The 25,627-nt window shown below is 37.2% G+C and overlaps 1 protein-coding gene across 3 annotated transcripts in view; it reads left to right on the top strand.

Annotated features, from left to right (window-relative positions):
* The window catches only part of Cntn3 (contactin 3), a 298,626-nt gene that overhangs the window by 59,807 nt on the left and 213,192 nt on the right, over nt 1-25,627 (top strand). For 2 of the 3 annotated variants that reach the window (XM_070018977.1, XM_070018976.1), the window contains exon 2: nt 11,614-11,748. In XM_070018977.1, the coding sequence (XP_069875078.1) occupies nt 11,694-11,748 (55 nt within the window). In that variant the 5' untranslated portion in view covers nt 11,614-11,693. Of the gene's footprint in view, nt 1-11,611; nt 11,749-25,627 lie in introns of those variants that run through there. The other variant, XM_070018975.1, reaches the window with a different exon arrangement.

Here is a 25,627-nt window from a genome sequence, read left to right as displayed (position 1 = left end):
GTGAGAAGGTTAATTGTTATCCCTATAAACCACCTTGTAGAAATCCTGGTAGAGAGTAAATGCTTGGCAAACTTTTTTGCTTAGTGTGCTTAGTATTAAGGTATTTATCAAGTGCTTGGAGAAGTGGGACCCCAAGAAAATCAAAATACAGAAAACTTGTGTTAAATTTTGAAGGTGGACCAATGCATCATGTATAAGAAAGTCAATGTTCATATGAACTAATATAGTGAGATGATAGAATTATTAACAGGTAATCAGTCCTTCAAAGGTAATTCCCCAAACTTGAAAATCTATAACTCTTCATCATTGGTCAAGGTTCTTTATTAGTTTAATGGAAAATCAAATGAGAGAGCATCTATGCAAGAAAATCTTAGAAAAATGTATACACAGAAGTGGACATGAGAAGGGAAATACGTGCTACCTGAGCAGGCTTTCTATTTGAAGTGTACACATCCTCCAATATGGATGGCTGCCAGCCTCGAAGAGGACTGTATTCTGCTAGCTATGCACTTTCCCAGATCTTAGAAGCATCGTTCCCTGGAGTGGTAACCTTGCTGAAGCCCAGCTTCCATAATAGAATTTGCTGCATGACAGGTCATGCAGGTCTGGATTTTATGTGTTGTGGTTCTGGACGGCTCTCTGCCAGGTCATTCTGTCAGCTCCTCCTAGCAAATGGAGTCTACTTTCTGAGCAAGTTCACTGTGGAAGTGGGACATCATGTCTGTGTTTAGATTCTACTAAGCAGCTTTTCATTGCATCTCTACATTCTTTTCCTACTCACTTGCAATCCTGTCCCCCATCCTCCCCTCCCCTCTCTCTGTCTGTCTGTCTCTCTCTTTCCCACCTTAAAGTCTTAAAAGGGCAAAGTACAGAAAGAAAGCTCTGCTGTGGAAACAGGGAGAAATGATAATAACCAGTACTTCACAAAAACAGCAGCATGGGGATTCCAAGGTACATTATCCAGTGATTGCCTGGATGGTACTCTATTAAATGCTCAGATTTTTTTTCACCCCCCCCCCGAAGGAACTTGGCATTTTACACTGATCAGAAGGGACACATAGATACTCCATCCTGTAGGTGGATTGACAGCAGCTCCAGTTTTCAGATTCAATTAGAGTGGACCCTAGACCAGTTTTTTTTTTTTTTCACCATGCCCTGGATGGTGGACAAATGTGTTCTTTCCCTGAGTCTTAGTTTTCTTCTTTGTAAGTGGGAATGTTTCCAATACCTCTTTTATAGGGCTCTGGGGAGATTTTAGTGAGCTTAGGGCCAATCATAGAACAGTTGGTAAATAACATTCAGGAAAGTCTATGACAATTTGCTTCTTTTACTGCTTTAAAAGAAATATTCCTTGGAAATTATATTTATTCCTAAGTACTTAAATCCTACAATTTCCACCTAACAACCCTCCCCCAAATAATCCATTCAGTAGTGGTTATTATGGTTATCATTTTCTCTAGTCCACATATCCCTTGATTTGTGCTCAAACACATCCATAGGAGTTTATGGTCTGAGAGACAAGTATCTTCCCACATACTGAAATTAATGTAAGGGTATTTTTATAATTAGGGGAAATCCATTTATATATGCCATCATAGGGTGAACAAGCAATGATTTTGTGCTATGCCAGGAATGATACTCAAAATATTTGTGAGAGACTTTGGTTGTGCTCAGTCATAATGAACAACAGCTGGGCATCATTGGCATTTCTGTATCATGTGCACCTGGGCTAAATATCAACCTGGAATGTCATGAAGACAGTCTTGAGTTGTGGCCATACATCTTGAGCCATTTCCTGCATCTTGGTTCTCAGTCCCTGTAGAAACAGCAACATTGGTTTTGATTTTTTTTTCCTTCACTCTTGCTTGAGTGAAAACACCAATTACCAAGGATATGGATGTCCATAGATCCAGATATGTTTTCAAAAATGTCCCAATGATTGTAAACATTTTCTATGTAAATTTGGGTGATCTAATAGAACAGAGCATGTCCAAAGTGGGCATGAGCCAAGAAGACATGGTAAACAAGAATCTATCTCTTTTTGTTCCTCCTTAAAGACTATGTCTCAAAGCACTCATTTTACTGGGTGAACTTAAAATTTCTGATCTTGCAAATAATTGGGCTCAGGAGACTATCTGGGGAGAAGTTTAGCTCACATTCACCATTCCTGACTTTTTTAGTTTGTAATATTTATAACTAAATTAAGCAGCATACTATTGCACTTGCCCAAGTATTTTTGTAATTGTTAAATCTGTACAAAACTCTTTCAACTAAGTAGTCACCCCTCCCAGTTTATATGAGAAATTTATTGTAGATGTGTGTTAAGTTTCTGCTGGAGACTTCGATATTGTAACTAATGTCAAAAGGAATTATACTTTCTATATTTCTGAAACTCAGCTTACTTCTCTCAATCATTTCTGTAAAACTCACATTCTATTTTGCGGGAGCCCTATGATATTTCAGAGTCTTTACAGAGCTTCTCAATTGTGAAATGAGGGAAAATGAGTCCTTTCTCCACCTGTCTATCTTCCCTTCTGTTCAAACTGTCCTTCCTTACTTTCTGTAAATCCATTTACTCAGGCAGCCATTTTTCTCTTTAGATTTGCCACTCGACTGTGGACTTTCAGACCTTGCAAAGTATCTCCTTAGTCTTGAAGGAAATTCTTCATTCTTGGTTAATATGTTTTTTGCTGAGATCTTGGTTAGTCCTTCTCAATGGCTTTTTTTTGTGTGTGTTTTGGAAGTAACTCATTAGAGGAACCACTTGAACTTTCCTTCTCTCCTGTCTCAGCCTTCCCTGGGGTCAGGAAGTCACAGAAATAGCTGTGCCTCAAGATAAACATGGCAAAATGCCATTGAAGTGAAGTTATCTTTTTGTCTGTTTCTTGCCAGGTAGGATTAGAGGTAGGAAGCTCACCATATCTTATAGCCAGTGTCTCTTGTCTTTGTTGATAATTTTGCAGCAGAATTACTTTTGGAAGTTTTGGACTTTTTGTTGTTGTTGTTAAATACAAATTCTGGGCCTGGTGCCTAGAAATTATGATTCAGTAGGACAAGGGATCTGTATTTCTGCATAGCTCCCCCAGATGGCCTCCAGTGGATCCAAGTATGGCAAATACTACTCCAAATCTGATGTTTATTAATTCAACACATATTGTTTTGAGTTTCTACAGTGTGCTGAGTATCATTTCGGACAATTGGGTAGAAATGACCTGGAAGAAAGTGGGTCTAACCAAGCTCATCTTGATTGAAGACAGTATCCTACTGCAATGTTGGGTATTGTTCTTTATTGTTCCTCCTTGGAAGAAGGATTCCTCAAATCCATGTACCATAGAGAATATTGTGTCAGCAGTCATGTTTTGATAAACATTACTGTTATTTAACTATATGTTTCTGGAAGCATGGTTCAAGCATCAGCTGAGCAAACTTGAGGCTTCTAAATTCAAGCCAGGTGCTGGTGGCTGTGACTCTAATCCTAACTACTCAGGAGGCAGAAACCTGAAGGATCACTGTTTGTCAAAGCAAGCCTGGGGAGAAAGTGCGTGAGACTCCATTTCCAAACTAGTCAGCAAAAAGCTGGACTAGATGCAGTGTTCATATGGCAAAGCACCTGCCAGCAGCAAGAAAGCCAAGCTAGCTTGAGCTCTGAATTCAAGGCCAATAAATAAATAAAGGCCAATAAATGAATACATAAATAAATAAAATAAGTAAAAATAAAAGTCTCAATTTGCATACTGATGCCTGCCCCGTTCTGTCAAACTCCATGGACACAGGGAACATTGGAAAACATATGTCTGACAGTGTCTACTTGTTTTCCTGATTTTCATTCAGATTCTTACTTATAAACTCTTGTGCTAAAACGTCCACACAAATGTGGCAGGAGGGTACAATAAAGGAGGAAGAATGAACAATCTGGAAATCCTCAAGTCTGTTCCCAGTTTCATATGTCATAAATACATTCATGCAGGTCTAGTCCTTGATGCTAAAGAAACAGAGTAAGTGCTCAAACTTGCTCTCCATCTCCCACTCTGCATTTTGCTTTTCTGCTTGAAGGTCAGCCCTGGCATTTGGGCAGATGAACCCACACTGATGACTGTTGAGTGAATTGAATGTGTCATCCCCAGCTCTTCTGTAAGTCCATAGGTTTCCTACCAGTAGCTACATGCTACTAATTTTTTTAAATTGTGAAAATACCGTACAGAGGGGTTACAATTACATGGGCAAGGTAATGAGTAAATTTCCTTTGTTTCCCCTTACCCTCTCCCCATCCCTTTCCATGTAGTTTATAGGAGATAAGAGTCTCACAGCCTTCCTGCCCAGGCTGGCTTTGAACCACGATCCTCAGAACTCAGCCTCCTGAGTAGCTAGGATTACAAGCATGAGCCACAGGCACTGGATTCCCTCTGAACTTTTATCAAAAGCTTTTGGTTGTTTCCTTGAGGCAGGATCTCACTGTGTTAATCCAGTCTGGCCTGGAACTCCCGATTCTCCTTCAACCTTGTACTGGGATTACAGACATGTAGCCAGGCCTAGAAAGTTTTAGTTCTTACATGCAAGCTCATTCATGGATATGTGAGGACCATTTCGTTGAATAAAATTTTAAAAAATGGAGTATTTTGAACAGGAATTTTCTTGCCTCGTCTTTGTCAAATTTCTTGCAGTGGAAATAATTTTAGGTAACATTGCATATTTCTCTGGACAAATAGAGTAATCACTAATGCTTTTTTTTGTAATTTTAGGTAGGAATGTGACTTGGGGTTGGAGGTTTCAAGATAGCTTGCATTGAACTTGCAGGTATATTTTGTTTTTCTTTATGAATTGAGGTTTGAACTCAGTGCCTCTTGAACTGGCCAGGCAAGCTGTATGCAGTTAAACCATGCCCACCTCTTTCTGCTTTTGGTTATTTTTCTGATGCAGTCTGTTCCTCTACTCTCTCCACTCTTTGCTAGGACTTACAAACTTCGACCTGGGACTCCTGAGTAGCTGGGATTACAGACTTGAGCCACAGTGCCTGACTGAGACTCAAAAGGTTTTGCAGCTGCAATGTTCATTAGCTAATGCTTGAAATTGGGGAGGTCTCAAAAAGAACTATGGACTGGGCAGCTTGGGTTCGCCTGGCAGCTTGTAACTGAGGCTGAGATGGATGTGTGCATCATCTTGATGCTCAGCCCCCATGCCTGTGAGCCTTTTGTATCTCACCTCTTGAATTCCTGTGGTTTGTAGAATTTTCTATATAAACAGCAGTTGCATTTTCTCTTTCCTTCTGATGCTCCATGAGCTCTATCTGAACTTTCCTTTTTTTGGTTAGGAAGCAGATGGAGGCTGATGGCTGTGTGGGTGGGGTTCAGGGTCACAGGACACCTCCCTCTCTTCCTTCAGCTGGGTATCTGTACAAACTGCTATCACAGTTTGCCCCAATTTAGATTTACACTTCTGTGTTGATAGTGTGATTGTTTTATACACCTAGATACAGCCCCTAATAGGTGTGAATTCATAGCCACGATTAGCATCGTCAGAAAGTGTCAAAATCACTCCATTCACTGTGGTTAAGCAACTTCAAATAACAGTTAAGCTGAACAATTGGGTTTTTGTTTTCTTTTTCTTTCTTACACAGACCATCAGTAGTTAATGACTCTTTAGAATGAGTTAGAGACCCATGTTTGGATGCATAGTTTATTTAAAGTTTTGATTTATCTATCTTTCTGTCTATATTGTTAAGATGTTTGTTAATGCTTTGAATAATCAATATATGCACACACAGTGTAGAAAGATTTACATTCAAATAGAATGTGTACTGGAGTATATTTTATGTTTCTATTCTCTGTGTTCTCTGTTCCTAAACATACAATTCTCCAGAGAGACAGTTCCTTTCACCAACAATTTAATGTAATTCCAAGGCTTGTTTGTGCAATTAAAAATATATATGAGTATGTAGTTTTTGTCTCTTTACAAAATGGTAGGACCCTTGGGACACATGCTACTACACTGTATATATTTGAGAGATTTTGATTTAATCCACAATGGGGTTGTTACATTTGTTGAAATTCATACCCAGTGCAGAGATTTGTGTGTTAATGCAGTGCACATACTTAAATTCAAGCGGTCATGTTGTTTACATATATAGTTCAGCTCCTTCCTAGTACACAAGAGCTGAAATTTAATGCATTGTCACTTGTATAGCTTGTTTCCATGCCCAGTTATATTAATTCAGACATTTTCAATACATAAAATACCATATTATGCGTTATGATTCCTTGCCTAATGATCTAGGGATTGAATATTCCATTGGCTATCTATTAAGGGGAAAATTATTAACAGTCCAAAGTATTTACTATTGTCTCTTTTAAACAAGTTTGCTAATTGTCTGTTTCCTTGTCTGAAAAATGAAGGAACTAATCAAATTAGCACCATGGATTGTTGTGAGTACTAAGTGAGTTAGGATATGGAAAGCACTTAGAACAATGCCTGGCACATAAGCACTCCATAAAAATCAGTGATTATCATATTACCATTTAGTTTCCTTCCTGGTATTAGCAAAATTGTCCCTGTATTTCTATCATATTAGGATATTAAGCTATTTTTAAATACTAAGTATATGGCAGCAAGGGATATTGCTGTGTGGCTTAGGAAAATGTATATTCTTCACATTGTCTAATGAGGTCTGTAAGAGTTCCTCATTTGACAAGAGAAGAAAAATCCAGGCATTTCCAATGACAGGAATTTGTCTGTTCCTTTTGCTCTCTGTTGCATGGGAAACCAGATCATACAAAGGGAACCACTAATTATTTAGATTTCCTTTCATCATTAATTGTGGTAGGACCCAGAAGTACAAGGATTTGATGTAGATTCTTTTTGAGGGAAAGATGACATTGAGGAATATACACAGAAGGGTGTCTCAGATTTGTCTACTATGAACAAACTTTACCCTGAAAACCCTGCACATTCATTCCAACTTGAACTTGCTCTAAACTGGAAGTCATGGGCTACAGCATGCTTTAAGGTTCATGATTGCATGTCAAGTAGGAGTAGTCACCATAGTGGAGGGTGCTGGTAAATCAGTGTGCTGGAGATGGCCAAGCTAGTTTGACGCTTGAAGCAAATGAAGGGAATTGAAACAAACCATCTGTCAAGCGCACTGAAACAGTGCTGACATTCTGTCTAGTATTTTGAAACAGGTCATAGATTGGCATGATTTGGTAGCTGTGTCTTCTCCCTTTGGGTTGAATTTGGATATACTTACTGGAACCAATTAAAAAAACAGATTTGTGATTTTTTTGTTCCTCTCTGAAATGGCATCAGTGACATTGGTCTTGAGAGAGGGTCTATAAGCTCAAGAAAAAGGGAAAAGGACTGTGGAATCAACACAAGGCAATATCATGCTCTGGCACCAGTTTTGTGCAGCTGACCCACCTTGTCTGTTGATACCACATGACTTCAGATGCTTCTCAGTACTGTTCATGCACACGGATTTCTAAAAGACCAAAAGCCAACATTGATAGGATGTCAGATATGACTTTCTTCCAACAAGAGACAAATTAACACAAGCCTTTGAACAGTAGTACTATCAGGAACATTTTAAACAGAATTTGCTTTTCAAAGATTTGCACAACTTAGATTTATTTCAATTTGGAATCACTTTATGCACTAAATAATTAACAATTATATATTACACACATAAATTTATTAACAGGCATGAAAGAGAAGCAAACATACTTAAATATGCACAGACACATGTATGTATATATATGAACATGTGTGCATCTAATATTTTCATATAAACAAAGTCTTATTCAGTATAGTAACACAAAGTATGTAAGCAAAAATATACTAGATGTTTTTGGTCTCAAGGGGCAAGTGAGTTTTTGTATTGGGTTGAAGGGGACAAGAAATGCTGTTGTATAAACAAGAATGAATAGTGATTCAATCACAGGGTATATTTTATGATAGAAGCCACTGTCTGTTGAGAGTGAGGAAGGCTCAGAGAACAACAACAACAACAAAAACCTGCTAGCTGCTTGTTTGCCTTCTCAGCTGATAATACTACTTCATATCAATGCAGATCTGCTAGTGTCAAAGGTAACTTCTCCTTTGCTGTGGAACACACGTGAACTCCAGGAAGGAGGATGAATGAAACTTGGAATTGGAGCCTCGAGTCTATGTATATTGTACTGCCTTCTAAGCAGGCTAGTTGTTCTAGGAAGGCAGAGTTAGTATGCAGAGTGGGTAGACCACATTTCTGGAAAATGTGCAGATTGTGAATGAATGAAGGCATGATTATGATTATGAATGAAAGCTAAATGGGGACAGGATGCCTAATTGCCAATCTGGCAGGATGCTTTGCCTTTTCAACCCAGTAAAGCCATTAGTGTGTTGACTCCCATGGCTCAGGGATATTTACTAGGTGGTTAGCTAATATGTTTCAAACCATTCATCATACTGCACATGCACACCAAACATTTGTACTCATTTGTAGCTTATGATTTTACTTTAAGTCTTGAGTCTGCTTAAGACATTTATTTTATTTTATTGGTGAGCATTTGGGATAGCATACAAAAATCCATACATAGAGTTTGGATGTGGAATTTCAGAGTTGAAGGTGACTTTCATGTTTATAATACATGCAATGAGTCAGGTAATCATAAGCGACAAAATTGATATAGAACTGGACGTATGATGGCCACGTGAGCTCATGCCTATAATCCTACCTACTTGGGAGGCTGAGAATAGGAGGGCCTTGATTTAAGGATAGTCTGGGCTCTATAGACTTTTGCTCAACTGATAGCTGTGTGCAGTGGCACATTTCTGTCATCCCAAGCTATGTGGGAGTCTGAGATGGGAAGACTGCAGTTTCAGGTCAGTCTAGGCAGAAGTCTATGAGACTCTGTCTGTACAGAGGGAAGCTGGGAAATGAGGCAAGTGCCTATGATGCCAGAAACTACTGGAACCCCCTAATAAGTAGATCAGGTCTCAGATGTGCACCTGGGCAGGAAGGGTAACCCTCTCTTAAAAATAACTGGTGAAAAATAGGCTAGAAGCAAGGTTCAAGTGGTAGATTACCCGAGTAGTAAGCACAAAGACCTAATTTTGAATCCTAGTGTCAAAAGTATTGCTGCAGACATTCTTTTTTGAGCAAGATTTTGAACTGAAGGGAAATCATTGTAACCACCCTCCCCCAAAGTTTCCCAATAGAGACGTGACTTTGAGCATTTACCACAACAATACTCACAGTTGTCTGTGTACATTGAAAATAATACATATCAATTTTTCATGATCTGTATTTGTAGCAATTCAGTAAAGCATATGAAAAAATCCACAAAGAGTCTCTTCTTTCTTTTAGCACAACGAGGAACAACTATTGTGAGTATTTTTGTTTTGAGTCCAAGGTCTAGCAGTTTTTAGTTCAGCTGACATTAAGAATTATAGTTGTCAATATGTACTAAATTTGGGGGCTATTTAAAGACTGCTATGAAAAACGTGTTTTGAATATATTTAGCCTCAGATGCAAATGTCTATTAGCAGGGACAATCCTAAAGGTATCTGCTCGTTCCTTTGGTTTAAACCATTCGTGCAAATAGAATATTCCTTCATTTTGATTTACATTTGTCTTGCTTCAGTAATTTCTTTTACCTTTATTTTGGCTTTGTGATTTTAGATAGGGGCTGAGCTGAAATGAGTGAGCTTCTCTCTCTGTGACAATACTTGCCAATTCTGTGAGGCCAAGTCATGATTGTTATTAAGTAGTTATTTATGTCAATGTCCTACCTTGATATGGATTAAGAATAAGTAACTTAATTTTAAAAAATAGTCTCCCAGAATGAAAGTTTTTAATCTCCAAACTTATATAGTATATATGTGCCTCTATGTTAGAATATATGATATTATGCTTAGTCCAGTCCTGGGTGGATTTTAATTTACCCCTTTCAGGTAAACAACTTGCTCTTGAATACATTTTGCAGTGCTTGTATTTGGGGGAGCTCCAACCATGGCATAGGCAGTTTGTTCTAGTGGGGGTGTTGAGAAACTGGGACAGGTTTCCCAACTACCAGTGTTCTATTGTATTTTGACTTGTTTCAGAGTTCCAGTATCTAGAAGTCATTATCCCTGATAATGACTGATAACGTCTTCCTGTTGCTTCCTATTCAAGAAAATTGTCTTTTTTTTTTTTTTTTTTTTTTTTTTTACTTGTTAAAGATTTATCTTTTAGCTGGGCACCACTGGCTGATGCCTGTAATCCTAGCTACTCTTGGGGCTGAGATCAGAGGATTGTGGTTCAAAGCCAGCTCGGGAAGGAAAATCCATGTGAGAGTCTTTATCTCCAATAAACCACTAGAAAACTGGAAGTGGTGCTTGGCTCAAGTGGTAAAGTGCTTGTCTTGAGCTGAAGAGTGCAGGACCAGGCCCAGAGTTCAAGCCCCACTACCGACAAAACAACAACAACAACAAAAGATTTATCTTTAAGTAGTTGTACAAAGGGATTTCAATGCAACATATTAGCTTAAGGCTGATCCTATCAGGGCCTCTTAATTAATGTCACCTCTTTAGATTGAAAGTGCACAAAAATAACATGACTATAGGAATAACTGACATAATCTATAAACTACATCATACAAATGGTGATGTTTTTCACTCTTGAAATTGTATTTAATATCTGATAAGATATTCTACATGACAGGAGCCAGGTGTTTGAAAGTGATTGTATTAAGGGAGATTGGGATTTCATTCTGGGCCTGGTGACACCTAAAACAGTCCAATACATAGCAGCCATTGAATCAGAATTTTATACTGTTATAGCTATAGCAGCAGACTTTGAAGTTGTTCTTTTCTCCTGTGTTACCAGCTGAGTGTCATTTGAAGATTATCTGATTTTAGGTGTATGTAACTGGCTTACTTGATCATTAACCTTGTAGCCTAATTGGTTTCAAGAGGCCATTGGAAACGACAGACTTTCAAGGAATTATGCTTAGTCAACATGCATATCTACATTTATGAAAATTCAAGGATGCAAAAAAAATGTGGCTTCACTTGCAAGATTCTGACTGAAGAATTCCAACTATTAATGGTTTAAAAATCATTTTAGGTAGTTTATGTAATTTGGAGCTTTCTGTTTAGGTTGTTTAGGTAATTTGGAATTTTCTGTTTCTATAAAACAAAAAAAAAATAGGCTAATGAGGGTCCTTGATAATGCTGTTTATAATTGTATACCTTATTAAGAATATGAAGCTACCAAGAGCTTTGTTTCAAGATAACCTGATTATTGAGTCTTCCATTTTACTAAAAGGTTATCATTAGAGAAAATGAGGATAAAAGAATTTCAGATTAATATTTTATTTATTGTAATTATTATCTGGTAAAAGTTTTAAATTTTTAATATATAATTTATTAACATTTGGTGCTGTTGAAAATTTATAATTGTGTAAGGCTTCTTCTGTCTACCATTAGTTACATAAAGTGTTTTATTAAAAAGCTACATTTCAAGTTATCCTCTACTTTGTATCAAGAAGAGATTTATTTTATCTGAGGATTTGAGTGTCTGTGAATGATACAGTTTAGAAAATCTCTTCTCTAAAGGAGCTATTTTTTTTAGTCTAACTTCTTTGTACATATATTTTACAGATTAAAGGATTTACCTGAAGACAAAGCATTCTATTCATCAGAGACTGGACAAGAGTTACTCTTGCTTGTGGCAATTAAAGATGATGTTGCCATGGAAACAGTTGATCCTGCTTTCATTCATTGGCTGCCTAGGAGGTAACAATAAACTCTATTTTCTAAGTTGAAAGTAGAACTATTCTCCAGTTGTTTACTTAAATGTTTTTGTTAAATGTTGAAATAAAGCTTCACCAATGATATGGAAAAATATTTTTCCCAGAGGAAAAAGAAAAATCTGATTTTCACTGGTGATAACTAGACTCTCCTGGACCTCATCAGGGTTTTTACAAACCATATAATTTCTATAAATAGTTCAGTAACACCTGATAATAATGAGACACTTCCAGATTATAATTAATATTATTATGCTTATGAAAAATTGAGACTGGACATGAATGCATGATTCTGTGTGTGTGTGTGTGTGTGTGTGTGTGTGTGTGTGTGTGTGTGTGTGTGTGTGTGTGTGTGTGTGTGTGTGTGTGTATGGTGTTTTTGGAAAACATGAAATAAGTCAGACAGAAATGGGAAAGAAATGTCTTATAATTATACCATATAGAGGTAACTGCTATTATAAATCAGATTATGTGCTTCCCTTTTGTGTGTTCAGAAAAGGGGTAAGAGTTTTTTTTTAAGAAAATGATGTACTGTATACACAAGTAAATTTTTATTTTATTGTTGGCTTTCTATTTTGTTGGATCATTTAGGTTTCTGCTATACCATTTTACTGGTTGTTCAGTGTCTGTGTGAGCGTATTTTACTGTGTATTCATTCTTTTTTGTTGTTGTTATTTACATTGGACTAACATGTCCAAAAGTACATGACAGAAATCATCCTTCACCAGTAAAAAGCAACATTTACCTCCTAAGACCATTCTCTATATTTGTGAAATTTCTTTCTGATTCCTAAGAAAGCTAAGAGAAATGTACTTTGCCATTTTTCCTTTCCTAAGAGAAAGAAGTAGGTATAGAATGGAGGTAAAACACATGTTATTTAAATAGATGTATAATATATTGGAGTTGATTTCTGAGCTCTTCTGCCAAATTTCAAACTTTCTACAAATACTTAAATGGTAACATATGACAAAAAATCAGTTACAGATTATAGGTTAAACTTCCATCTTTTAAAATGAAGGTTTTTATGGTTTTCATAGATTTTTACTATAGTTCCCCAATTGTAGGACCTTAAACATTCATTCCCTTTGGTAGCTACTAATCTAGTACTAAGGGAACAGGGAGTAACTGTAACTTTAAAGAAAGAAATAAAATTCTTTTCTTTATTTACAAACTGCTGAAAATATCTTTTTTTAGTAGAAAGAGAAAAAATGGCAGAAAATACACTGTAGCAATGTTTATTATGTTTTTCTTAGCACTTATTAGTTGTACAAGGGGTGTTTCAATGCAGTAATTTCATACATGTATGCAATGTACTGCAATTAAATTCCTTTATCTCTCTTCCTTATACCCTCAATCCCTACTTAAAATTGTTCAATAAACTTTATTGTTGTATTTTCATGTGTGTATAGGAAGGACTTTGGCCACCTTCACCTACCTTTATCTTCTTTGTTTCTCTGCATTCTTCTCACTGGTTGCTGGGCTCCAGTAGATCTCTGTCATGTATTTTCTTTGGTGTGTGTATGAACTCCACAAAGGTTTTCCACCATGGCTACAATATCCTTCATGACATTAATTCATGGAAACAACCTCGAAAGCTCTCATGTGCTTGAAAGAGATCATGCTCAGAATGTGGAAATGAGACCAGTTTACATAAAGCTTTAAAAATTTTACTTTAACACCAGCTAAAAATTGTGTTGAGCATGGTTCTGTGTTTTTAGTAAATGTTTTATGTATTTTTTGGCAAAATCATGAAATACACAGTGAATATTCTACTAAAATGTGAAAACACCATTAAAGAATTCCAGAGTCATTTGGCAGTAGTACATGCTTATAAATACAACTAATTCAGAGTGTGAGGCGTGAAGATCTCAAGTCTGACTCTAACCTTGGCAAATTAACAATATTATCTTAAATAACATTATAAAAAGCTCTGGAGATGTAGATTGGTGGTAGAACACTTGCTTAGCATGTGTAAGGCCCTGATATCCATCCTCACCATTAGACAAAGAAACAAATTTTAAAGTCAGCTGGGGTCTCTAGGTATGGTAGTAAAAATACTTTCAAGATGTTATATGGAACACTGGATTAATTTAGATAGATAATTATATGTAAATTATTTTATAATGGGAAGTCTTTTTAATTATATTGTGAAGATGATTTTGCCTTTTTGAGCCTGATTTCAAAACACACTGGTTGCATTCTGTTTTTTTTTCTACATAGAATTTGGCATTCATTTTAGATGGGGTAAAATTTAGAATAAAAGATTGGCTGTGGAATTTGCTACTCGGTTAACAGATATTGAGTCATTTGATGTGTTTGAAGTTCAATTTATAATTTAGAGAATATATTATTCATATTAGGTATTAATGAAAAATGCAAGCTCTCTTTGTAGTGTTTACTAAAAGATAGAAATTTAATCAATGAATCTAGTGCTAGATGATTTGTGTTTCTATCTTCTCATTAAAATAGAAAAATTATTTTTAAACTTTATTGTAAAGCCATAGTTATAAAAACAGGTTGGTATTGTCACATGAGCAGCCTGAGGATCAATGGAATAGAATTGAAGACTCAGATGTGATCCCACAGACCTATGTCCACCTAATCTTTAGTAAAAGAGCCAAAATCACCCATGGAAGAAAAACAGCCTCTTCAACAAATGGTGCTGACAAAATTAGCTATATACATGTAGATCTCTATATATTATCTCCAACCAGAATCAACTCCAAGTGGATTAAAGATCTCAATGCAAGGACAGATACCCTGAAAACATTATAGGAAGGGATAGGGGATATATTAGGGCTCCTTGGCACATCAAAACTTCCTAAATAAAGATACAGAAACACAACAAATCAAACAAGGCTGGATAAATGGGATTGCATTAAATTGCAGAGCTTCTGCATGGCAAAGGACGTAGCTAGCAAGTTAAATAGAAAGCCCACAGATTGGGAGAAGATCTTCACTAGCTATACAACAGACAAGGATTTCATATCAAAAATATACCTAGAGCTCAAAAAATTAACCCCCCCCCAAATAACAAATCCTCAAAGAAACAACTACTCCATTAATAACTGGGCTAAAGAATTAAAAAGAGACTTCTCTGGAGAGGAAATAAGAATATCCAATAGACTTATTTCTTTAAAGGATCTCTCTGCTTGCTGTGTTGTGGATTGATTGAAAAGGCCAGAGCTAGAAGATGGGCTGAGCAGCCAGTGAAACTCCAGAAACATAAATGCAATAATTAGCCAAGGGAGAGTAGGTGGTGATTGAATGCAAGGTTGTAGCAATTGATGGTCAAAAGGTTGAATGTTTTTTGAAGACTGAACTAAGAGAAATGTCTGGTGCAGTAAATATGAGGCATAGATTTGAAGATGACATTAAGGTTCTTTGTCACTTTGTATTTAAAAGTGAGTCATTTCTTTTCACATTAAGTGGTTTATCTAGTATGGAAATTAAGACCCAGACCACATAAGACTGAAGGTCACGACCCAATAATGGTTGTAAAAATGTCAGCTTAATGAGCAAAGACCAGCAACTTTTATTACTGTGAATATAGTTAAAAATGGGTGACTTAAGGGTTTGTCAGAAGGTTCAACTCACTAGGAACTTGGCTTTTGAAGTTTGACAGTGAACAGAACAAGTAATTTCCTAGTTTTCATGGATGTTACACTAATGTATGTACTGGGACCTGATATTCTATATGTTTCTTGCTGAATTGATTAAAGCAGAAATGGAAAAGGGAGTTTTCATTATAGTTTGAGCATTCTGACAAGAAGGAACTTTAGGTAAGGTCCAATAGGACTGACATCTGATATAAGCGCATGGAAGCTTATTTACCACTTGCAATCACTGAGGATATTGTATTAATTATTTGCTGTTTTAGAGATGAGGAAACAGCCTTCAAGACAGCTATGCAACTTTCACAGTTACCATGAGTATCTCAGGCCTCCTACTGATTTCTGAAATTAAAAGTATAGGTCCTCAAACTGTCCTGCTTACTTCTTAAGTAGTTTTATTTTCTGGAGTAAGATCATGGATTTACATTATAGGCTAAGGATCATTAAGGATTCAAGGAGAATATTGTTTTATAGAATTAACCTAGGCGTTAATTAGCTAACTGTCTTTGATACTCACATGCTTCCTGTCAACTCTAAGAGCCATACACTAGCTGTGTGTGGTTACAGAGGGTGTGAAAAATGGTTAATCATGACTGCTGTGTTATGGGAGGATAAGATGCACACAGGATTTTACTGAATTAGTTTGTTAAAAGAAAAAAATTAAGAATTTAAAGTCTTTCAATTTTATATTGATTGGATGTGGGTTTGACAATATTTTAGCCCTGTTGAAGTTTTGTTGAAATGATTATCACTTGTTTCCTTTAACCTTTTGTTTTCCATGGCTACTAAAAAATGTAAAATGTATATATAAATTACATTACATTTTTTTGCTGGAAGACCTCGATCCAGACACAAATGAAATAGAAACCTGGGCACTGTGTACATAGCATTTCCTACTGGTCCAGAGAGACAGCAGGCTAATTAAGATAGGGGAGTCTTTGTTATTTCACCTGAAATGTTGTAAATCCCTTCTGAGCATATATTTCCTATAAATAGTGAGTATTTTGTTGAATGAGTTTAAGTTTTCAGTGTATAAAGACAGCCTTTTATCAATGTATGAGGACATTCTCAACTTCCTGTCATATGTTCTATTTTGGTTTTGGCTTTAGTTTTCTTGTGGGGATAGCTAAATAAATACAACTGTTTTGAAAAGTGAAATTTCCTTAATTAACTAATCTCATTTTTGATACTCTGGTTACAATCATGTAGCAAAAGGCATCTTTTTGCAACGGCTGTAAACCTTTTATGTTTCAAAAAGCTCTCTTAAAATTATAATGAACATTTTTTTAAATTTTAATAAGTTTTTTTATTGTGAAAATTCCGTGCAGAGGGTTACAATTACACGAGCAAGGTAATGAGTACATTTCTTATCAAGCATTGTTGCCTCCTCCTTTGTTTCCCTTTACCATCCCTGCCTTCCCATCTCCATCTCTGCCCCCCCCCATGAACAATTTATGTATAGTATTTTACTGTTATTTGGTTAGTGCCTAGGAATTGCTCATCAAAATAAGTCATCATTAACTTGGAAGGCATTGATTTGGGATGGAAGGATGAATTTTGAACTTTCTTACAGTGAATATAATGGTAGTGTCGCTGACATCTAATCAGTTCTGCCAGTAGGACGCAATCATGCACATTAGGAGAAGTTGACACCAGGTAAAAGTCCAAAGATAGACCTCTTGCATTTTTCCATTTGTAGTTCTCTGATTAGGTTTCGTCACTCAGATCATGGCTTTTTTTTGGGGGGGGAATGGGAGGAGGCGTGGGAGATGAAGCCATTTTCCTCAAAGTTTATGACATTTTTTTTTTTTACCTGGTTGATATAAAGACTCAGTCACTTCATGGGTCCACTCTGTAGTCCCTGGAAAAAGCAATCTAAGGAGCAAAGCTAAGACCATGCTAGCAAATCAAAAGAAAACAGCTTACCCAATGACATCATGCTGGCAATGGCCCACTATTCACTTTACATGGCATAAAACAGAAGTAAATGCACTATGACCCAAACTTAGCTAAGTCCTTCTTTTACTAAGCTGCACTGACCATGAACTTGGTATTTGCCTGTTTTACTTGTCAGGAAGCACTGAGATCTGTGCCTTTCCATCTGGATATCTAAACTTCATATAATTCATGAGATGATTTTCATATGTATGTATATGTGTATATACATATATTTATATATAATTTGTCTAATTTGTAATTGAAGGTAAGATCTATGGCTACCCTCCATGAATGTGATATTGTCATTTTAGTTACAGACGGCATACCCACATAAAATTCACATATTTAGGCTACAATTGGAACCCCTAAGCGCTGCTGCTTGAGTGCTAATGGTTGCAATCTGTGCATCTACAAGCTGAGCTTACTGATGCACATCTTGACGCACCCTTGATCACAGCATCCAACCTGTTCTATCCTGTCTTTTTGTAAACAACTTTCCATGCTAGTCTTCCATCCAAACAGTGATCAGGAAATGCTTTGAGAGGCAAATAAACTTTTCAAGTTCTGCTTGAGATGGGGGAAGAGATATTTTTCAATTGGTTTTAAATAACACTGATCTTGTAATCACCAAGAAAATGATTAAGGATTTCTGCCTGGCTGCTTGTTAACCTCAAGATAGATTGGCAACTATCTGACTTTGTAGTGTTAGATGTTATGCTTCAAGTCAGGTGTTGCTGTAAACTCAAATGACAGTCATTTGTTTGGCAGTGTTTGCATTCCTGGTAATACGATGATTTGGTAGCTTTGATAGTGGTGAGATGGAGATGTCACTGATCTTTGCTTATAAAGCTTGACATCCTCCATGTTTTTACCTATAAACTTATTTCAGATGATTGCTGATATTGCATGCCCTAAATCTCAAATTGCTTTACATTTATCCCACTTGAATCTTGACAGTTTATCAGTGTTTGCATGTGTGAACCACTAAAAGATGCAAGTATCATTGGCATATTTTGTTCTTATAACCTTCATAACTGATAACTCATATATAAGAATTGTGTGAGCTGGATGATGACTAAGAAGTGGTTTAGAGAGACTAAAAGATGTGTATTAAGTACAATTAGAATTCAAGAAACGCAAGGTTAAATAAAACTCACAGTTGTGTTTAGCTCTTCAGATAGTTATTGTGTAAAGTATCCAATAATTAGTCCACTAAAGTCTGCAAATAAAATGCTCATTCACATTAGTTTAATTGGCTATTGCCTAAGTGGTTAGCTGTCTTAAAGCACTCATCACATAAAAGTGTTTTAAAATACCCCTGTGCATATTAGGTCTTTCTAAGAACGAATTGTATCAGTGGAGCAAAATGGACTGGGTGCTTGCTGTTGCTATGTCAGGGTGCAGGGGAAAGTGTTAATATATTCACACACAAAAATATTCACACATAATGCATGTACACAGTGGGCAAAGTGGAGGAATTTTTACTTCAATGCAGTAATTTGTATAGTACAGTATTTTTTAAGTAAAGAGAAGGCTCATTTTAAGTAGCATTAGAGAGTGATTTTGGAGACTACCTTTGACTGGCTGCCTTGACCTCCCCTTCCCTGTTCTCTTCTATGGGCAGTTAGGTCTTCTTTCTCACCAGCAAGTATTGCTGCAGCCTGGGTTTTCATTATTTGGCCTTCTTTTCCTTCCTTTCTTCCATGCATCCTACACATTAACCCAAGTTCTTTCTGAAGAGCCAATTGCAGGCTGAATACAGTGCATTTGCTGTGTGTAAGACATTGTGGTCAGCAATGTGGTCAGGCTGCTATCAGTGTAGGCAGGAATGAAGTTACACATAAACACTGAAAGGAGGGAAAAAACATCAGTATACAAGATTGAAGAAAGATGAAAAGTGAGTGACATAAACCTCTGATTTTACCTGCTTATAGAAATGAAGACAAAAAATCATAGAAAATATTTTATCTGGGCCTTAAAATAATAATTCATTTTAACATATAATGTGTGCTTACTTTATACCAAGCATAAAGTTCTGGAAATTATCTAAATTACATTGTTAATTCCTTCAGTGATTTTCTAGCTGTTGTCTGCTATTAGCATTCTTTTATAAATGATTCAGTCTCTTGATATGTTAAATAAATAAAAAATTATGTACATAAAAGATTCAAGCTAGAATTCAAAAACCAATCTATGTTACTGAGAATGTAGCTCAGGGGCAGAGCTGATAAATGCCTGATACATTAAGGTCTATCAGTAGCATGGCCCAAAATATCATAAATGAAACAAAACAAAAAATATGTAAGATAGATTCAGTCCACAATCTATGGGACATAACCATTATGGCAAAGCTGGACTTGAGACAGGGAACAGGAAAGAAGTTTTAGGTAAACTATATTAAAAGTTTGCCTTCTAATTCCCACACGCCTAGCATGGGATTGCTTTGATGATTATGACAAAATGAAATGTGCATTAACACTGTCTTCATGTTGACCCTGGCTCAGATAATCTATTTGTACAAATAAATTTTAAACTAAAATGTAGGAATTCATTTTAAATGACAAATTATACATATATATGCTATATGCTATTCACTGTTTTTTTTTTTTTGGCACTAGAGATCACATTTAGTGGCTCAGATATGTTAGGCAAGTGCTCTACTACTGAGCCACATCTCCCAATCCCTAGTGTGAGAATATATAATATACAATATAATATAATGCATCTTATGTGTATATAAATAAATAACCTCACAATATATTACTAATGATATAAATTACATATATTATTTTCACTGGTTTTAATTTTCCCTTTTTACTAATAGAAATGTAAAAAGTGTCTTGCAACCTGTTTTTATTGTATATTTTGGGTTTAGACCGCAGGACTTTACTATGCCTGAAAAATGTAGTAGAAAAAACATTGGGCTAAAATACTGATAAGCAAGGATCATTATCATCTTAGCTATGCTATAAAAACAATTGTTCCAGAAAGCTGTCTGTGACATAGGTTGGAAGAGGGAAAGCCTATGAGGGAGATCTGCTTAGAAAGTATTGTGGTCCAGCAAGTAAGGGACAGAAAAGGCAACACGAGCTGAGTAGAATCCTAAAATCAAAGCTGAGTGGCTGTTTCCGCACAGTGCAGGGACGAGATTGCTGAAGGAAGCCATGGTGGTTGGAAATGGAGTGTGAAGATAATGAGTGAATTAATAAAAAAAAAAAACAGGAAACAGACGATGATTTGGATACATTTCTGGAATACTGACTTGTGAAGTGCTTTTCGACAGCATCCCAGTGATGGGCTCAAACTAAAAGACTGGAATTCAGAGTCAGTATTGTCTTTGTGCCTCTGACAGGAGATCAAGGTGTAGATGCCTTTTTGTCATTAAGAGTAACTAGTGAAACTCTCTAAAGAGGAGATTGGAGAAGAATCAGAAAGAGGAAAGACTAGACTCCTCATGAGTCATGAGAGGTGAAGATAGGCTAAGCCAGGAGATGGAAAGTTGGGCAGGTAGGCATGAGAAGAGGGAAGGTGAAGAAGCAGTTTGGGACCAAGCTGGAAGTAGAGTCTGAAAAACCTAGGACTACTGAGCTTGAAGGAATAACCATGTGACAAGGATGAAGTAAAATATACTGATGACCATAATGCTTTGGTACAACTAATTGTATTCACAGCCACACACACACCACACACACAGCCACATATACACTCACACATACACATATACGCGTGTGTGTGTGTGTGTGTGTGTGTGTGTGTGTGTGTGTGTGTGTGTACTAGACCTGCCCATGTTGAGAATGATAGTAGGTGAAATTTCAAACACTGTATACTTGCTTTACTTCACACGGTCAGTTATTGTAGCCCAGTAGGAACATTTTCTGAATTTTTACCTAGAAAGTTTTGAACTGAGCTAAAGTTTTCATGAAATGTAGTATGTTATCGATGCCATTAACAGAAGAGCACCAGTGGTTCCTCCTTGGGTGCCGGGTAGAGGAGGGTGTGATGTGTGCCAGTGTTGAGCAGGCAGATACATAAACACCTATATGTGCGTGAAGACCCAGCTATGCAGGGAGAATAGTTGAGGGAAGTTGGCTGTTGAAAATATTCATGAATATTTTAAAATATTTTAAAATTGCTCTGAAGGTGGCTGAAATTAAATGAATGAGCAAAACCCAGTGAAGTTAGGTTATTGAAAGGACATATTGGAGAAATCCCAAGGCTCTGTTGCCAACCAGCTATGACTTTCTTTGGAGTACCAAGAGCCTTTAGGGGATCAGAGTTCGTTTGACCGTATGTGGGGTTGGTATTTCACAAGATGTATTCCTTACTGCAGTGTTTTTCGGCCTTGTGTGTCTCTCCTGAGGACTGAACACTGTTTTCTGGAATGAATGGTGGACATACACTAAGTTTATGGCTTCAGGTAATTCTTGCTGATTCATCTCACTCACCACAGAATTTGGGCAGCTAGGTCCTTAAAGATGGTTTGCATTTCTGTTTTACTGTGTGTGTGTGTGTGTGTGTGTGTGTGTGTGTGTGTGTGTGTGTGTGTGTGTGTGTGTGTGTGTGTGTGTAATCTGCTGATCATTTTATGAGTTGGTTTTATGACAATGCTCACCTGTGTGTAAATAAGTCATCTCAAAATTATCAGTTGCAAATGAACATCTTGGAGCTTACATTGAAATAATGACCATCACTTGCCTCTCCTCCGTGGTCCTCCACCCTGCCAGGTATTTTAGGTGTGCTCTTGTGTACTTCTCACCTCAGCTGTACACTGTTCAATTCCCACATATTTTCTTCTGGTTTGCTATGACTCTTAATTGCATTTCTGTTTTTCTGTATTTGCTTAATATATATCGTTATATATAACAATATATAAAACTATATATAACTCTATCTATCTATCTATCTATCTATCTATCTATCTATCTATCTATCTATCTATCTATCTATATTTATAACTATAGATATAATAAAACTCCCAGTCTCTGGCAGTGAAAAACCCTGCAGACGTTTTCTTTGATGTCGGTCTGCCCTTTTTCCTGGCTCCAAGGATGCCCTTAGAGTGACCCATCCTCCTTGTCAGGCCTTCCAGCTGCCTGGCGTCCATTCAAGTAGAAGGGAATATCTATCCATGGAGACCTTTTCTCCATTCCTATTGCGTTCCAAGCAATTCTCTGACTCAAAAGTGATTCATATGTGTATCCGCATATATGTGCACGTGTGTTATTATCATAGTTGTTGATGTGTTTTCTGTGAGTAAAGATAGCTGGGCAGGGGGAAGGGGTTCTATGTATACCTGAGTATATACCAGACCTGTCCATGATGAAGATGAGAACAGTGAGGATAAATGATTTGAGGCTCTTGGTATATAGCCCCAGGCTGGCCTGAAACGCACCGTCCTCCACCAACCTCCCGGGGCATGGGCCTACAGGTATGTGCCATCATGTCCAGCCGATAACATATTTTAATTTGAGAAGTGCCATGTTCTTGGCACTTGTTTGGTTAGTGAGCTGTAACTTGCCATGTGTTTGCTCTTCTCCCATGGGTTTATACATCTTGAATTTACAGTCACTTCTCTGCAGTTTGCTTCCTTTGAAATTAACTGTGTAACACAATATCAAGTGACAGAACAGTGTGGAGTAAATGAATGCTGTTTTAAATGAAGATACTTCATTTTATGTGAACTGTGTACAGTAAGGAACCTGCATTCCTCTTTAAGACACAAGTACCTGGGTATGTAACTGGGTTAAATTCTGGAAAAGGGTAGACAGTTTGTTTTTTGTTACATGGTGTTCCTTCATTTTAAAGCAGTATCACATTGTTGCAAAACTTTTTTTTAAAAAAAGATTGTTAACACTCCCCAAATGGTGTCTAGCTCCATATTTCTTTCTAGACTATGTGTCCAGTGATCTTATTTTATTCTATTTTCATTTTTTTTTACATAAGGCCCATTGATAAAGCCCATGAAGGACACTGTATTTATTTGAAGAGTGTACAATAAAAAAGGGGTAGAAGACTTCCAGTCTGGGAAGAATCATTAGACTTTATCCACTAGTCTGAATCAATATGGAAATAAAAATTACTCAATAGCTTCTATACTTATGCATTGGTTTTTGGCTGTGACATCATTGGTGTAGTGGATGAAGTTTGTATAGTTGCCACCGTAATACACAAGACAGTTGTCCAAAACTGTGCAACTATTGTGATGCTGTTACTTAGATGGAATCCTATGGTTGGTGGATAAGATTTAAAATTCAGGTGAAGCCGGGCTCTGGTGGCTCACACCTATTGTCTTAGCTACTCAGGAGGCTAAGATCTCCTGAGGATTGCCGTTCAAAGTCAGCTTGGGCAGGAAAGTCCATGAAACCCTAATTTCTAATAAGCCACCAGAAAACCAGAAGTGGTACTGTTGCTCAAGTGGTAGAGTGCTAGCCTTCAGCTGAAGAGCTCAGGGACAGTGGCCAGGCCCAGAGTTCAAGCCACACCACTGAAAAATCAAAAACAAAAACAAAAAAAACCAACAACCCAGGTGATTGTGAAGTCCTGGCTTAATGTTGTGTTAGTTTGACAAATATTGATTGTGAAACATTGATGTTTTGGCCAGCCTACATTGTTGGTATTTTTGGCTTATAAAGAAAAATCATAATAAACTTGGTAATCATAGAAAAAGTTAAAAAAATCTCTACCTTACCTGGCCATAAGGCCTGTCAGCTGCTTCCAAGTCTGCTAGGCAGCTAAGGACTTAAGCTCTTATCTTGGTGTTTGACTTATTACTTTCTCTTTATGCCATCTGGGTTTTCTTTCCTTATTTACAGAACTCCCAGAGACAAAGTAATGTTCCCACCTGTCCCTGAAACTAGAGAAATTTTCTTTGAAGTAGAAGGACAGTTCACAGTTTTATTTATGTACTTATTTTGTAATAAGAAGACCCCTGAGCTTTCCAGCCCTCCTGGCCTCCCACTTGTGTGTGGAGCAACCTTGTACACTGATCTGCTGGAGGATTCTGCTCTTTTCTTGGGCTTGCTTTGTGGTGTTTGTGGACAGTAGCCAAGGAAGGAAACTTTGGGGCTGCTTCTTGGGCTGTCATGGTTTACTTATCCACAGAAATCATATTCTCTAAATGTCTTTACTCTGTTCAGTTCCTTTATCTGGACAGTTTCATAATGGCTTCTGACCTGGGCAAGAAAAATATGTATTTTTGTCAGTCATGGGCCTTGAACTCTGGGCCTGGGCACTGTCCCCAAGCACTTCAGCTCAAGGCGAGTGCTCTACCACTTGAGCCACAGCACCACTTCTGGTTTTCTGGTGGCTAATTGGAGATAAGAGTCTCTTGGATTTTCCTGCCTGGCTTGGCTTTGAACTGTGATCCTCAGATCCCTCCTGAAGAGCTGGGTTTCCATTTTAAGTGGTTCTACTATTACACTCTAGTATTGTTTATTCCAAGTATGTGGCTATTACTTGATTCGCTAATCTTATAGACAAGGGTGAGCAGGGTTTTGAGGCTGAAAGCGCTCAGTTAAGGCACCCACACAATTTGGGGCTTTGTTCCTGCCACACTGATTGGTCTTTGGCCTTTTTGCTCAAGGTGCATGTACCACCATGTGAGCCACAGCTCTTTCTTCAGCTTTTTGATGCTTAATTGGAGATAAGGCACTTACAGACTTTCTTGCCCAGGCAGCTTTGAATAGTAATTCTCAGATCTCAGCTTCCTAGGTAGCTAGGATTATAGGCATGAGCCACAGGTACCCTTATTAGGGTTTCAAAATAAAGTACCTAGCTTTTTAAATTTCCAAATAATTTTTTTTAAATATGAAGTATGTTCTTTTATGGGATCTTAAAAATACTGTGTCTGACTTTACTATTCCATCTCATGAATGAGTCTGTGCACATGTTTAAGTAATTCTTAAGATGTGCAAAGAGAAATATAGGTAATTTTTTTTTTGGTCAGTATGGGCCTTGAACTCTGGGCCTCGGTGCTGTCCCTCAGCTCTTCAGCTCAAGGCTAGCACTTTACCACTTGAGCCACAGTGCCACTTCCGATTTTCTGGTGGTTTATTGGAGGGTCTCATGGACTTTCCTGCCTGGGCTGGCTTTGAACTGTGATCCTCAGATCTGAGCCTCTTGAGTAGCTGGGATTACAGGTGTGAGCCACCAGAGCCCAGTGAAATATAGGTAATTTATAATTATGGAAATAACTGGGAAGTCCTAGCTATTAAATAATGCCTGAGTTTCTGAGTAAGCATTTACCTTTATTTAAGCTATATATTGCAGTATATACAAGTCCACAAGTGACTTTTTTATTAGCTTGATTATGCA

Source organism: Dipodomys merriami, unplaced genomic scaffold (assembly GCF_024711535.1).
Source record: "Dipodomys merriami isolate MVZ:Mamm:240054 unplaced genomic scaffold, mDipMer1.0.p SCAF_13, whole genome shotgun sequence".
Lineage (NCBI taxonomy): Eukaryota > Metazoa > Chordata > Mammalia > Rodentia > Heteromyidae > Dipodomys > Dipodomys merriami.
The sequence above is the reverse complement of the archived record's forward strand: the minus strand, read 5'-3'. Positions and strand labels throughout refer to the sequence as shown.